General features: G+C 40.9%; 1 protein-coding gene across 1 annotated transcript in view; it reads left to right on the forward strand.

Annotated features, from left to right (window-relative positions):
- The first annotated feature begins 1,916 nt into the window (after positions 1 to 1,916).
- The window catches only part of LOC138172571 (proton-coupled amino acid transporter 1-like), a 52,189-nt gene continuing 37,907 nt past the window's right edge, over positions 1,917 to 16,198 (forward strand). Inside the window, exons 1-2 of the mRNA XM_069102291.1 lie at positions 1,917 to 1,952; positions 6,245 to 6,333. Coding sequence (XP_068958392.1) covers positions 1,932 to 1,952; positions 6,245 to 6,333 — 110 coding nt within the window. The 5' untranslated portion in view covers positions 1,917 to 1,931. The remainder of the gene's footprint in view (positions 1,953 to 6,244; positions 6,334 to 16,198) is intronic.

Below are 16,198 nucleotides of genomic sequence, written 5' to 3' on the forward strand. Positions count from 1 at the left end.
ACAGTTAACACAAAAACTAGCCATGTGACCTCAGGCAAGTCACTTAACCCCAACTGCCCTCCAAAAAACAAACAAACAAAAAAGAGTAGTCTAATAGCAATGAGTTACACAGAAGAGTGATGTTACTGCATGGCGTGGGGACCAGCCAATTGGTGAAGGGTATCAGAGCTAAACAAGAATGGGCAAAGTCTCAGGCAAGACGGATCATGTCTCCTTTCATGCTAAGAGCTTCATTTGTTCACACCTCAATGACAGCTGATACACTCAATTGATAGGCCCACTATATCAAGTCAGCCCAAAATGCCATATCATGCTTTACATCCCATTTGACTATCTAACTGGCCATCTGCTCTGCTTTGCTTTCACCTGAATCACTGGACCTCCTGAAATCACACCTTGGGTGATTTAATCCATTCAGTTTTGGAGCTACCTAATTCAAAGTAAACATTGGCAACAAGACCATGTGCAGAGTAGTGAATCAGGTTGTACCTACTCAACCCCAGCCCCAGGGCATGCTTCACAGCCCATTCAGACATCCACTCCAGCCTTTTCTTTGTCATCTGCCCTGCCTGCACTGCTTCTGTACCACTGGACTTCCTGACATTTAATCCACTAAGCTTTGGAACCCCTTCCATGGGGTCATGTGGCCCTAACTGGTGCCAGGCTATTATATTTGTCCAGTTCCAGAGCCTTGACCACAATGCTTCCCAGATGCGTCACCATGTGCATATGCTCCTCAACCCCCTTCCTTATTTCCATTTATTCTAGGTAATTAAATCAGTACTACCATTGCTTCTAGGAAATGGTGTGTCAGCTGATTACCCTGTGGCTTCTTCACTATCCCTGTGATTTCATAAACTGAAACACTCTTCCATGGAAATAAAACACCCACTTATATGTGAGCTCCTGATTAGACTAGCGACTGTCTTTTGGCTCTGTGGCCCCAGCTGCTTAGCATGGGGCCTAGCACATACTGACAGACCCAAAGGGTGCGTCTCCCTCTTCTATTAAGCTTCTTGAGGGCAGGGACTTTCTTAGATTTGGATTTATATCCCCAGCATGTAGAATGTGAAAATTCACTGAATAAATTCTTTTATTTATTTCATTAGTGTGGTATAATGAAGCACTCAGACTTGGAGTCAGAGCACTTGGATTTGTTGTTGTTTTAGTCTTTTTGAATTGATTTTTAATAGTGTTTTCTTTTTATTCAATTACATGTAAAGACAACTTTTCCCATTCATTTTTCATAAAATTTTGAATTCCAAATTTTTTCCCTTCCTCGCTTCCTTCCCTCTTCCCAAAGATGGTAAGCGATTTGATATAAGCTATATATGAGAGCAGGTGGATTTGAATATGTGGTCTCTGAGCCTCAGTTTCCTCATCTGTAAAATGAAGGTGATAGAACTAAACTATCTTTAAGGTCTCTCATATTTCTATATTTTATGATTCCCCTTTGTAATTCCAAGAGGAAAAATGTTTATTGGTTCATATATAGAATTTTGACTGGTGGAGGCTGAAGGGAGAAACTCATTCTTGGTTCCTTTCTGTTCTCTTCTTACTCTCAGTACTGACCTCCCTGTATCCCCACCACAGGCCAGTTTGGGGCTGCCTGTTCTGCAGTTATGAGAAAAAGTCTCTAAGACTTTCAACTCAGTCATTTAGCATAGACCCCAGATTTTCCAAGGGAGGTTGTTGGAGCTAAAAGACCCCACCAGTGCCACCAGAAGAGTTCTTTTAGTTTGTCCCCTTGGTGTCAGAGCTGACAGGTACCTCTTGTTACATTTTACAGATGCTTTATGTAAGTGATCAGAATACACCTCCACGCTAACACTCCCTTGTGTTTCTCTCCCTCCCTCCTCAGAGGACTTCAGGCCTTGATCCATCTGTTCAAAGCAAACATTGGCACAGGTCTTCTGGGGCTGCCTCTGGCCATGAAGTATGCAGGCATCATCGTAAGTGGATGTCTTGGAAAACCAATTTGGCAGGAAACGAGAGGGTTTTCAAATACTATTAAATTACTTAGAAATTGGAATGTATGTTTTGCCAGGTCAACTTTGTTTATTAGAATCAACAATCGAGGGGAATACCTATAGCTCCCCAGCAGTGTCTTCTTCCAATGCCACGTTACAGTGTGGAGATGATCCTGAGCTCTCAGATCCCAAGTGGAACATAAATCCCAGCATATCCTACAGCCCGGAAGAAGCACTTTGAATTCAGGCAGGGTAAGGAGCCTTTGTCAATCGGAGGAGGATCAACTTAGTTAAGTTAGAGAAGTTCATCATTTTCCTTGGCTGCCACAGCAACTCTTAAAGATACTAAGAGATGAAAGGATTGTGATCTTCCTTCCTAAAAGTACACACACTGATGAAACCACAGATTCTTCATGTTTTCAAGCAAATATCACCTTTTACAAAGCACTTGTGTGTCTACCACCTCATTTTGTCCTCAGCAAACTTTGTCCGGGTGATGATATCAATACTATTATTCCCATTTTACAAAGGTGGGAGCTGAGACTTAGAAAGTTGAAGGGACTCATTGAGTATTACAGAGTGAGGCAGTGTCAAAGCCAGGACTCCAAGGTCAGGACTTTTTCCGTTCTATCACTCTGCCTGCAAGTGTGAAATAATTTTGAGAACTCTCAGGTTACCCCACCCCAGCTTGGAGCTACTTTGCACATAGCAATAAGAAAAATTGCTTTTCTATAGCATTGTAGAATTCAAAAGCACTTTCACCATAATTCCAGGAAATACATGTGGACAAAGGGCAATTATCCCTATTTTGGAGAAAATTGATTCAGTTTTTAAAATTTAAAATGGGTCTGAAATATACCCAAATATTTCAAGGATGTATAATTTCATTGGTGTAGGTATACCCTATACCTATTCAATTCAATTCAACAAATAAGTATTATTGTCTATTACGTGCTAATGGGAAACTAGGTAGCTACAGTGGACAGGCTGGGCCTCAAGTCAGGAAGACCTAAGTTCAAATTGAGCCTCAAACACTTACTAGCTGTGTCACCGTGGGCAAGTCACTTAACCCTAATTTGTCTCAGTTCCTCATCTGTAAAATGAGCCAGAGAAGGAAATGGAAACTGTTCCAATATCTTTGCCTAGAAAACCCAATATTATATGCTAAGTACGATACTAAGAGCTAGGACTCAAAACATGGAGTCTCTGCCTTCAAAGAGTTTACATTCTACATAGGAAGAAGGAAGCTCCTCTCACAGAGTGATCTTTATTAGTTATTATAGCCAAAAATAATAATGATGATCAAAAATGCGGTGGCCAGCCTTAGAATAATGAGCTACTTTGTGTTTAGCTAGTCTTGTTTTTGGACTATGACACATGGGCTACTCTCTGGACAACATAGCCCATCCCTGGGTCCATATTCAAAGCCCTGGTATAATCCTCCAGAGTTTACATTCCTGTGACCTGGCCTTTGAGAACCTAAGATCGCCTCAAAGTCATGATAAGGCACCAGAGCAGGAATTTAGGGGGGAAACATAAGACATATTGATCTCTAAATATACATTTTAATGATGTCTTTTGTTTCGATAATAAAGAAATAAATTCGGCAGCTAAGTGGCACAGTGAATAGAGCACCGGCCCTTGAGTCAGGAAGACCTGAGTTCAAATCCGGACTCAGACACTTAACACAAAAACTAGCCATGTGACCCTGGGCAAGTCACTTAACCCCAATTGCCCTCCAAAAAACCAAAAAAAAAAAAGAAGAAAAGAAATTTAAATTCCTTTTACTGTTTATTAGAGGTTTTCAAAAAATTAGTCCCATTAGTATAGGGAATTTCCAGTGAGGAAACTTCTACCAATGTAGATTGGTGCCTGCTCTGCAAGTGCCAATTATATCCTGAAGAGTTGCTTGGCACTCTGAGAGTTTAGGTGACTTGTCCAGAGTCATACAGTCAGTATGAGTCAGAAGCAGGATTCGAATTCAGGTCTTCTGACTCTATGGCTGGTATTCACTATGTCATACTGCCTCTATAATAAATACATTTATTCACTGGATGATGACTATTTTTGACCACAGAAATTCTTCTTTTTGCTTTTTTTGGAGAGCAGTTGGGGTTAAGTAACTTGCCCAAGGTTACACGGCTAGTTTTTTTGTGTGGGTGTTAAGTGTCTGAGGCCAGAACTGAACTTGGGTCCTCCTGAACTGGGGACTGGAGCTTTACTCACTGCACCACCTAGTTGCCCCCTAACTTTGAAGTCCCTTTATTTTTTCTCTTTTTTGGAGGGCAATTGGGGTGAAGTGACTTGCCCAAGGTCACACGGCTAGTTTTTGTGTTAAGTGTCTGAAGCTGGATTTGAACTCAGGTCCTCCTGATTCCAGGGCCAGTGCTCTATTCACTGTGCCGCTTAGCTGCCCTTGACCACAGAAATTCTTAAGGAATTGTCCACTGAGCCTTGAAAAGGTCACAGTTGTTGGAAGTATCCAAACTGATGAAATCACAGATTTTCTGAATTGTGATTTACTGCTTTGTGACCACTGGACCTTTACTGAATTTCTTAATTTGTCACAATTTCTCAGTGCTTTAGGTAACTGCATAAGACTCTTAAGTATGAGTGCAGGTGCTGACCTGCTTTAACAGAGAGAGTTTGCTTACTCAGGAGGTTCCATTTGCCAGTAAAATCAAAGGTTGAGCTCATGTGTGTGTGTGTGTGTGTGTGAGAGAGAGAGAGAGAGAGAGAGAGAGAGAGAGAGAGAGATGTATCTCTATAATTTTAGCAGTGGTGTGGTTTTGGTTTGGGAAACATTCAATTAAGTGACTCACGAAACTTATCTGTCAAATTAGTATTGGGGCCACTTCAATACAAGTGTATTTTTCACCACACTGAGCTGCCTCTAGTAGTTTTTCAGTCTCATACATTGAGCTTTCAAACATGCAGAAGCCCAATGGCCAAAGGAGTTTGTGCACACCCTCCTAGGCAATCTACCACTGACTAACCAGGATGGGAATTGTTAGGACAGATTGCTCTCCTTTTCTCTTATTTGAAATGACTTCCCTTGGTTGCCAGACTTGTCATCATTTTTAGGACATGAGATAGGATTAAGAATTTATGAAAATTCAGTCAACTATCACTTATTAAGCAACTACTGTGTTCCTAGCCCTGTGCCAAATGCTAAAGCTACAAAGAAAGGTAAAAAAAAAAACAAAAAAACAGTTCACACTTGGAAGAGCTCACAGGCTAATGGGAGAGAATAGAACCAAACAACTATGTACAAACTACATATATATATGCATATGTACATATATCCTCCAATTTAGCCTATGTACTTATGTATAATATATACATATACATATATGTGTGCATATACATACATAACAAACACACACACACACACACATGATAAATTGGAGGTACTCAGAGAGAAGACACTAAGATTAAGGAGTATTTGGAAAGGATCCTTCCAGAAGGTGAAACTTAGCTGAAATTTTGAGGAAGCCAAAGAAGCTAGGAGGTGAAGATGAAGAGGGAGAAGACTTCAGACATGGAGGACAGCCACTGAAAAGACAGAGATGGGAGAAGGCTTGTTGGGTTTGAGGAACAAGAAAAAAGGAGGTCACTGTCACTGGATCACAAAATAGCAGAGGGAGTAAGGTAGGAGAGAGCCAGGTTTGGGGCTTTAAATGCCAAATAGAGGATGCTATATTTAATCCTGGAGGTAACTGGGAGCCACTGGAATTTATTGAAGAGGGGAATGATATGGCAAGACTTGGGTTTTAGGAAGATTAATTTGATAGGTGAGTGAAGGATGGATTGGAGTTAGGAGAGAATAGGGGTAAGGAGATTAAGCAGAAAGTTATTACAAAAATTTAGGTGTAAGATGATGAGGGCCTGGCACTGGGGGGTTCAGAAGAGAGGAGGCATATCTGAGAGATGCTACAAAGGTCGAAATGGCAAAACTTGACCACTGATTAGATAGAGGGGTGGAGAGTGAAAGTGAGTGAGGAGTCAATGAGGACACCCACATTGTGAGTCTGGGAGAGGGGGTGGGGGGTGGTACCATTGACAGGGATAGAATAGTTGGGAAGAAGGAGGATCTGAGGGGAAAGATAGATGAGATAATTAATTCAGAGCATTTTCTATCTTTCCTGCCCCTTCATTGCCATGTCACCTTCCCCTGGGCTATATTCTAAGAGTTTGTTCCTCGACAGCCATAGCTGGATTTTGATAATTTGACAATGAAATCTCTCTTTCCTCTCCCCATCCTTTTCTCCTAGGTGGGTCCCATCAGTTTGCTGGTGCTAGGTGTCATGATTATACACTGTATGGGCATCCTGGTAAAGTGTGGTCACCACTTCTGCCACAGGTGAGCCCTGCTTATCCCTGCTCTTATATGAAAGAAAGAGTAAAAAGACACAGGTCCAAAGGATGTTAGATCTGGTTTAAAAAAAAGTGACTAAACTGTCCATAACCTTTGACAGAGAGATCGCTAGACATGTAATCTAAGAGGGATAGTGATAAAAAAAAAAAGAAGAGTTTGGGGAGGCTAGGTGGTGCAGTGAATAGAGCACCAGCCCTGGAGTCAGGAGAGCCTGAGTTCCAATCTGCCCCAGACACTTAACACATACTAGCCATGTGACCTCAGGCAAGTCATTAACCCCAACTGCCCTGCCCTTACCCCACCAAAAAAAAAAAAAGAAGAGTTTCATCTAAATCAAAAAAGCTACAGCAGCACTTTTTGTAATAGCAAATAATTGGAGGTATAGTAAATGCCCATTGATTGGCAAGTGGTTTAGCAAGTCATAATATATCAATGTTGTGTAATAGTTCTTTGCTAGAAGAAATGACTGGTGAATACAGGGTAGCATGGAAATGAGTTCATGAACTGATGCAATGTGAGGTAGGCAGAACCAGAAAAACAATTTATATGATGGCTACAGCAATGTAAATAAAACAGCAAAACAATAGAAACTGAAGCTTGTGAAATTCCAGTTGATCAAGAATAGTTCCAAAGGGGAGACTGTGAGAAGCCACCTCCCTTACCTGCTTTCTTTGCTGAGGTGAGGGGGTGGGGCGGGGTTGGCTATGGATTTGGAATGTTGCAAATAATGTCAGACTTTTTCAATGTGTTGGTTAGCTTTGTTGAACTACAAACTAACTATGAGTAAATGAATGGTTTTCTCCCTGGATTCACTTATCATTAACTGATTGACCTTATTAAAATGACTATTCATTTAGTCTGTATTTACTTGTATGTATAATCCTACCAATGGAAAACTCTCCCTCAAGAAAACTGGAGTCAATATCACACTGCATTCTCCTAAGTGCCTTCTAAACATTTCCCTTTGAATACCAATCTGTCTAAATTGATTTGATACCACTGGGCAGAGAAATCTAATTTATTTTCTGTACAATGCATAGTATACTGAAAAATGATGAGGTATTTTTGGATAGTGCTTTATTCCTTTTAATAAGCTTGCACATAATATTATCGCCTATGATCCACATGAGGTTGACTGGGCAAAGAATCATTATTCCCACTTGCCAGATGAGAGAACTGAGGATCTAGAGAGGTCAAGTGACTTTTCCAAAGGTCATAGAACTAATTAGTCTGATTTACTTTCCATTAGAATCAAACTCCTTTAAAAAGTTGTCCATTCTTGATGCCTCCTCTTCTCTTCTTGCTCTTCAGCTCTTTAAATCTGGTTTCCAGCCTTATCACTCAACTGAAATTACTCACTTCAACACGACCAGTGATCTCTCAACAGCCAAAACTAATGGTATTTTCTCAGTCCTGATCTTTTTTTTTTTTTGACCTATCAGCTATCTGGGACACTTTTGACTACCTTCTCTCCTCCTGGCTATTTCTCTCCATGAGCTATTGCTCATGGCATTCCTCATTCCATCTCAGTGCCTTTGCTCTGGCCATCCTCCTTGCCTTTGCTATTTGCGAATGCGCTCCTTCCTTACCTTTTTCTCAGAGCCCCTCTCTTCCTTTAAGAGCCCCATCATCTTCCACGTGAAGCCTTTCTTGGTCCCTGCAATTGCTGGTATTCTCCCTCTCAAATTTCTTTGTATCTTGATATTGAAGTACCTTGTATTCATGTGTATAATTTATTACCTTTATATTTTATGCTACTGATATTTTTGCATGTGCTTGTCTCCCTCACTCATTAGAATTTAAGTGCAATATGTGCAGGGAATGTTTCATTCTTTGCATTTGTATCCTCAGTGACTTGCACATAATACATGTTTAATAAATACTGGTTGAATCTTGGTTGATCTAGAAAAGGCCACAGAAGTCATCTAGTCCAAGCCCTACTAAAAGCAGCAATCTTCTCTACTACATCCCTGGCAGTCACCCATCCTAACACAACCAGAAATAGCAAGTCATCTCCCAAGCAGTCTTTTTCCATTAGTGGGCAGCGATGGTCCTCCTTACTATAAGCAGCAATAACTACCTCTTCTTGATGCTCTCTCTGCTCTTCAGCCAAGCAGAAATGTTCTCTCCATAGTCCACAGAAGAGTCTTTCAAATATTCCATGTGTGAGAAATGCTAGCAGTTTGGTTTCTACAGATTCTATAAGGACAATCGATGTTCCAAAAACAGATGTTGCACAGGACATAAGGAAAGTATAAATCAGGATGAGGCGAAGAAGGGCAGAGCAACCCTGTCCAATCATATAGCTGGAAGAAATCTGTAAGTGTACCCTTGGAAAGGTCCTGGGCTAAGCTGGCTCCAACCAATTAGAGTCAAAGGATAGTCACCGACTTTTCATTAACACTAGCCTCACACCTAGTAGCTGACACACCCTGCATAGAATTAGAGGCTAATTATCCAATCATGGGATGCATGAAGATCATTTTTGGGAGGAGGAAACATACTAAGGAGTAGATATGTAGTCTAGATCAGAAGGTGAGAAAGATTGTAACCCAGAAGAGCTGGAACCCCCAGTTTTGGGCAGGAAATTCAAATGGAAGCATCATAAAAGGGCTTGCATTTGTCTGATTCTCTGTAGTCTTTTGAAGAGGCTACCCATTTACTCAGGAAAGAATAAATGTAAAATAAAGATAATGAAAACCTTCCTGGCTCTCCCACAAGTATTGTTTATTCCTAGACTAAGCACATTTCTAACATATGTAATAAAAAGAACACCAGGTCTGGAGCCAAAGTTCAAGTCTTAGTTCTGCCAGTTATTAGCTCATTTAACCTGAGTTTTGCTTTCCCCATCTATAAAGTGGGTAGAATAATTTATCCACTACCTTTCTCAGAAAGTTGTGCCAAGAGAAGACCTTTGAAGCACATTCTAAAACCACGCTACACAGACAATCACCTATTCTGCCTACTTGTATGATGAGACAGACTAAAATATGAAGTCAACTTTTTTGCTTAATTGATGGTGAATATGGGAAACATATAAATGAATTTATTTCATTGGAGAGCAGAGGTGGGGAAGAAGGAGAGGGAGAGAGAGAGATTTTGGAAATTTTGTTGTCACTGTCTTCAGTTACATTTGAACTCAGGTCTTCCTGACTCTGAGTAGTTAGGTGGCACAGAGGATATAGCAACTGGACTGGAGTCAAGAAGACTCATCTGCCTGAGTTCAAATCTGGCCTCAGGCACTTACTAGTTGTGTGACCCTGGGCAAGGCAGCTAAACCTGTTTGCCTCAGTTTCCTCACCTGTAAAATGAGCTGGAGAAGGAAATAGCAAACCACTCCAGTATCTTTGCCAAGAAAACCCAAAGATCAGATCACAAAGAGTCAGACATGACTGAAATGATTAAACAACTTCCTGACTCCAGGCCCAGTGCTCTATCCATTGCATCACCTCACCCTATCAATGGCAAAAATGAGTTTCCTTTATTTTTTTTTCATTTTTTAAATGCTTTATTTACTTCTGATTTTACATCATTCATTTCCGCCAGATTTTGAGTTACCAATTTTCTCCCCATTTCCCCCCTACCCGCCGCCCCAAAATAGCAGTCCCACAGGATATCCCCTCCTCCAATCTGCTCTCTCCCATATCTTCTCCCATAACCCCTTCAACTTTTCCAGTACAGCATGGTGGATCTCTAAGCCCTAGTGCCTGTATATCTTATTTCCCAATTACATGTAAAATAGTATTAATAATAGTATATATACATATTTTTAAACATTTGATTTTAAAACTTTGAATTCCAGATTCATTCCCTTCCTCCCTTGTCACCTACCCTTACTGGGAAGATAAGCAATTCAATATATGTTGTAAGGTTGTACACGTGTAGCTAATGCAAAACATTAACATAGTAGATATATTGTAAAAGACTCACTATATTTCCCTCCCTCAAATCCCACCTCCGACTTGTTCTGTTCTCTACTTTGATCCCACACCTTTTCAAAAGTGGGTGCTTTCAACTTCCCTGCCCCCCAGCCTGCCCTCCCTTCCATCATCCCCCCTCTCATCCCCTTCCCCCCTACTGTCCTGTAGGGTGAGATACCCTATTTAGTGTGTATGTCATTCCCTCCCCAAGCCAAATTCAATGAGAATAAAGTTTTTTTTGCCTTCCTATTCTTCCCCTCCCTCTTCCCCTTCCTTACATACAACTTCTATGTAATGGGGTAAAATAGTTTACCCCATTCTGTCTCTCCCCATCTCCTCTCATTATATTCCTCTCTCACCTCTTAATTTCACCTTTTAAGTATTATCCCTTCCTATTAAATTGGTCCTGTGCCCTCTATCTATGTACACCTGTAAACATATATACACACGTTCATATATATGTATTCGTACACCTGTATATGGACATATATATTTTTTATATTTATATTCCCTTTAACTATTTTCATACTGAGAAAAGTTTCATCAGTTACAATTATTGTTTTTCCATGTAGGAATGTTAATAGTTCAACTTTGATAAGTTCCTTATGATTTCTTTTCCCTGTTTACCTTTTCATGCTTCTCTTGCTTCTTGTATCTGAATGTCAAATTTTCTATTCAACTCTGTTTTTTTTCATCAAGAATGCTTGAAAGTCCTCTGTTCCACTGAATGACCATATTTCCCCCTGAAACATGATACTCAGTTTTGCTGGGTAGGTGATTCTTGGTTTTAATCCTAGCTCCTTTGACCTCCGGAATATCATATTCCAAGCCCTTCGATCCCTCAGCATAGAAGCTGCCACATCCTGGGTTATCCTGATTGTGTTTCCACAATACTCAAATTGTTTCTTTCTGGCTACTTGTAAAATTCTCTCCTTGATCTGGGAATTTCATAACCTGGCTATAATATTCCTAGGAGTTTTCTTTTGGGGATCTTTTTCAGGAGGTGATCGGTGGATTCTTTCAACCTCTATTTTGCCCTCTGGTTCTAAAACATCAGGGCAGTTTTCCTTGAGAATTTCTTGGAGGATGATTTCTAGGTTCTTTCATTGATCATGGCTTTCAGATAGTCCAATAATTTTTAAATTGTCTCTCCTGGATCTATTTTCCAGGTCAGTGGTTTTTCCCATGAGATATTTCACATTGTCTTCTATTCTTTCATTTGTTTGGATCTGTTTAACAGCATCTTGCTTTCTCATAAAGTCATTAGCTTCCATTTGCTCCAATCCAGTTCTGAAGCAATGATTCTCCTCAGTGAGCTTTTGAGATTCTTTTTCCATCTGGCTAAGGCATTCTTCTCCTCATTGCCTTTTTGAGCCTCTTTTGCCATTTGAGTTAGTCTATTTTTTAAGGTGTTATTTTCCTCAGTCAGGCTGTTGACTCTCATTTCATAATTTTCTTCCATCATTCTTATTTCTTTTCCCAATTTTTCCTCCACTTCTCTTATCTGCTTCTTAAGGTCCTCTATGGCCTGTAACCAGCTGGTATTTTCCTTTGAAGCTTTTGGTGCAGGAGTTCTGACTTCACTGTCTTCCTCCTGTTCTGTGCTTTACTCCTTTTTGTCCCAAAAATAAGAGTCTAATGTTGGAATCTTCTGTCTGCTTTGTTTCTGGTCATGTCGTCCCTCAGTCACTTGGCCCGTAGGCTTTTTGCCACAGTAGGACTCTGCCACCAGACAGGGGAGCTTTCATCCCAAACAATGGGGTTTTCTCAGCTGTCGGAGGTATTAGATGGGTGCCCTCTCTGAGATCTCCACATGCTCTGGCAAGCTGGACACACACCCCAGGATCTCCACCCTAGACTGCAATCCAGATCAAGAAGGTTAAAGCAAGAGCGATTACCCCTCAGACTGGTGCTTGGTCTCCCTAAACTCTGCAGGCCAGGAGCTGAAGCTGCCACATGGCATAGGCTCCACAGCCATGGCTCCTCAGCGGCTTCTCACCCTGGCAGCAAAAGCCACGCACTCCCAACTACTGGGTCCCAAAGTCCACACTGCACTGACCTCTCACTTTGTCCTTAGCATCTATGTGTTGATAATTCTGGATCGGCACAGCTGCGGGTGATCTGGAGTCCCTCCAGCCAGCGGCTGGTCAGGCCTGCCCTGGGGCTAAAACCTCCGGCTCTCCGGGGCCTGGGGTTGGCTCCCAGAACGCTGCGCTAGCCAATTCCTGCCAATGTGCCGGGCTGTCCTCAGAGGGAGCTTAGCTTCTCTGTGTCATTTTGTGGGTTCTGTAGCTCCAAAGTTTGTTCAGAGTCCTCTTTTACATGAATTGGGGAAGGTGGAAGCCAGAGCAGTGGGAGGTCCTGCTTCTACTCTGCCATCTTGACTCCCAAAATGAGTTTCCTTTAGAGGAGGAGGAAGTAAGGAAAGAAAGAAGGATTCATTAAGCACCTACTATGTGCCAGACTCTGTGTTAAGCCCTTGTCAGATATATTATCTTATTTGAGCTTCACAACCCTGGGATTATTATCCCCATTTTACAGTTAAGGAAACTGAGGCAGATAGAGATTGATTATTTTCCCAGAGTCACACAATTAGTAAGTGTATGAGATGAGATTTGAATTTAGACATTCCTGATTCCAAGTCCAGCACACTCTCCATTGAGTCACATAACTCCTTTCTAGAGAAGCAGTATGGTACTGTGGACTTGAAATAAGAAATACCTGGTTTTGAATCTTACTACTTGCACTTATTAGCTCTATGACCAGAGTCATTCACTTGACCTTCCTGAAGTTCATTAGTCAAAAAATAGGATCTTTTAATGACATTAGTATAGGTGAAGGTGGTAAGAACCCAATGAAAAAATTTACTTATCAATTGATGTATTCATGAAAAATAGATTAAATAATTCTAGCTAGTTAGCTAATCCATCTATCTGTCCATCTCTAATTTATCTATAAAATCCTGATCATACTTGTCTTTTACTCATTATTCTCTTACGGCTTTCAAAACTGGTTTTAACAGATGTGGGCATACATACTCTTGCCCAGAATATAATTATTTTATCCTCATGTATCTCCTTTACACAATTTGTTATGTCACCACATTATCATTAGACAACAAAATCATTCTTTGATGACAATTAGAACTATTTTTACTATCATGAATAATGATGCTGCTGCTGACACCATTCCTTGCATTCGACTGCTTTCCAGGGCAGTCACACTGTTGGACAGTTGGCTTCCTTCCTGTGAATTGTTTGGCCTATTTTTTTTAAAGGGATAGAGTAGGAGGACTAGATCAAAATAATCATAATATTAGCATCAGCTGACAGCTCTTCAACAATTTTACAGCTTGCAAAGTACTCTTCTCACAACAATCTTTTAAAGTAGGTAATGCAAATATTATTATCCCCATTTTAGAGATGAAGAAATAGAGACTTGGGAAAGGTGGAGTGATTTTCCCATAGTTTACCTGGCTTGTAAGAGGTAGAACTGGGAATCCAGTCCAAGTTTTCTGACTTTATATTCAGTGCTTTCCTTTTGCAAGACACTGCTTCTTATGACCTTGGTACTCATATATAGCTAATTTTTGCTCTATTCAAGCAGGTATCTCTCATAAGTTATAAAAGCCCTCACTTCAAAACTGGCCAATCTCTGGAATCTTTCTTGCCTTAACACCTTCATTCATTCATTTAAGAAACATTTGTGTAGTCCCACCTCACCTCCCCCTCTCAAAATTCCATGCTTCCTTCAAAACTCTGCCCATCTTGACACTCTCTATAAGAAGTCTTTCCTGACTGCCCCTCCCCCCCAGGTTCTAGTGTCCTCCCCTCAAAATAATTTTGCCTTCATTGATTTTGTATTCACTTATTTATGTGCATGCTGTGCCTGATAGAATGGAAGCTCCTTGAGGGCAGGGACTGTTTCCTTTTTTTGTTTTTGTCCCTCTGGCACCTAGAAGAGTGACTATGAGTTGATTGATTGCATGTAGTCACTGTGTTATACGCTAGAGGAAGTACAAGATTTAAATGTCAATATCCCTGCTTTTCTAGAACTTATAGTACGAGGATAGAAAACAAACACAGATAATTATGATAAATCTTATCACATGATAAGTAAACTTGTGAGATAAAACAGTGTTTTGTGAGATCCAAGGGGGAAGGGAGATCAGGAAGGGCATAGGAGGCAGTATTTGAGTAGAACTTTTTTTAAAGGATGGGTAGGAACTCAATAGGCAAAGAAGGGGAGGAAGGACATTCTCAACATAAAGAACACCATGAGGGAAGTAACAAAGGCAGAAAATGTTAAAGGGACAAAGAATTGTCTGGTTTGGCTAGCACACCTTTATGTGTTCCCCTATGTGCAATCTGGGATCAAAGGTCCATTACCATCTACAGAGGCTCCTGTGGCTGCTCCCTCTCTTCCTACATGGTTATAAGGACCCCAAGTTCAAATCCAGCCCATCGTACTGACCTAGATACCCTGCTCAAACTTCCAGTCACTCACATTCCTAGGTTTCCAATTTGGAGAAAGAATATGCTTTTGTTTCTGTTACATCTGTCCCATACGGACTCTCCCCCTTTCATCATAGGATTCAGGAATGTAGATACCTGGAGCTGCTACTATTTCTTCTCTCCTAAACCTGACAAACTTCTGACTCCTCCCTTAATCTCTGCGTTTCAGCGTGAAGGTCTACCAAAACAAAAATGACCTTCCCCTTTTGCCATGGTCAACCCAAACCCCAGTCTAACTCAGGTCAGCTCTAGTCCTGCCTGATCCCTGTCCTCCTCTGCACTTTCTTTCTTTTATACCCTCTGGAGTCTCTGTTCTATCATTAAGGAGTCCCCTGCCATCCTCTAGATTTTTCTTTTCAAACTCAGAAAATGAGAATTTGAGAATGGGCAGGAATGTTGATGGCCATCTAGTCCAACCCATCCCCTCTATCTAATACCTAACAAGTAGCCGTTCAACCTTGGCTTAAAGACCTCTTATTCAGGGGAACCCACAACCTTCTGTGGCAACCCATTACACTCTAGTACAAGTTGTAATTGTTAGGAATTTTTTCCTTATGTCAAGCCTAGATTTTCATATTCATAATCTACTATTTCTGGTTCTTCCCTCTGGGACCAAACAGAATAAATTTAATACCTTTTCCATGTGACGATCCTCTTAATACTTTAAGAATGATGTCATAACCCCCCTCACAGTCTTTCCTCCAATCTAACCATCCCCAGTCCTTCAACCAATATGACATGGACTCAAGACCCTTCAACATCCTGGTTGACCTCCCCTGGACTCCTTAAATTCTAGGGCCCAGATATGAACATAGTGCTGCAGATGTTGTCCCACCAGGGCAGTATAATCATCAAATAAACATTTATTACGTGCCTACTATGTTCCAGGCATTACATTAAGTGCTGGAGATATGAATACAAAACAGACCATCCTGCTGATGGTCTTGGGTTTATAGAAAGGGACTTCCATGTCACAGAATTAATTATATCAGTGACTTGTTATCACTATGGTTTGCATCTTCAGGTGGCCACACACCACGCTGACATGACAAAGACACCAACAACCCTTAAGTTTTCTACCCCAGGGTTCTAACCTGAGGATCAACTACCCAAGTAGGACTAATGGGCTCACTCATCTTATAAGTACATGAGGTTCAGTCTACCTTTTTCTTGAACATTTTTTTCCTTTTAAAAATTTTAACCCAATAGTTAACTACTACTTCTGTGCATTGTACTCCACCTTTGAATATGTTTTCCCTTTGTCCTACCATCACACAAACCCTGCTCGTCTTCAACCCTGTGTCACCCCTACCACCTGCCCTTCCCATTCCTACTCTTATGTTTCTGAATGCTACTCAAAGGAGTCATGAAACCATGCTGACTCCATTCATTACTAACTCATGTTATATAGTCTCA

Source organism: Petaurus breviceps, unplaced genomic scaffold, assembly GCF_028583685.1.
Source record: "Petaurus breviceps papuanus isolate PSGF00001 unplaced genomic scaffold, PetGlider_PUasm1.0 551, whole genome shotgun sequence".
Taxonomy (NCBI): domain Eukaryota; kingdom Metazoa; phylum Chordata; class Mammalia; order Diprotodontia; family Petauridae; genus Petaurus; species Petaurus breviceps.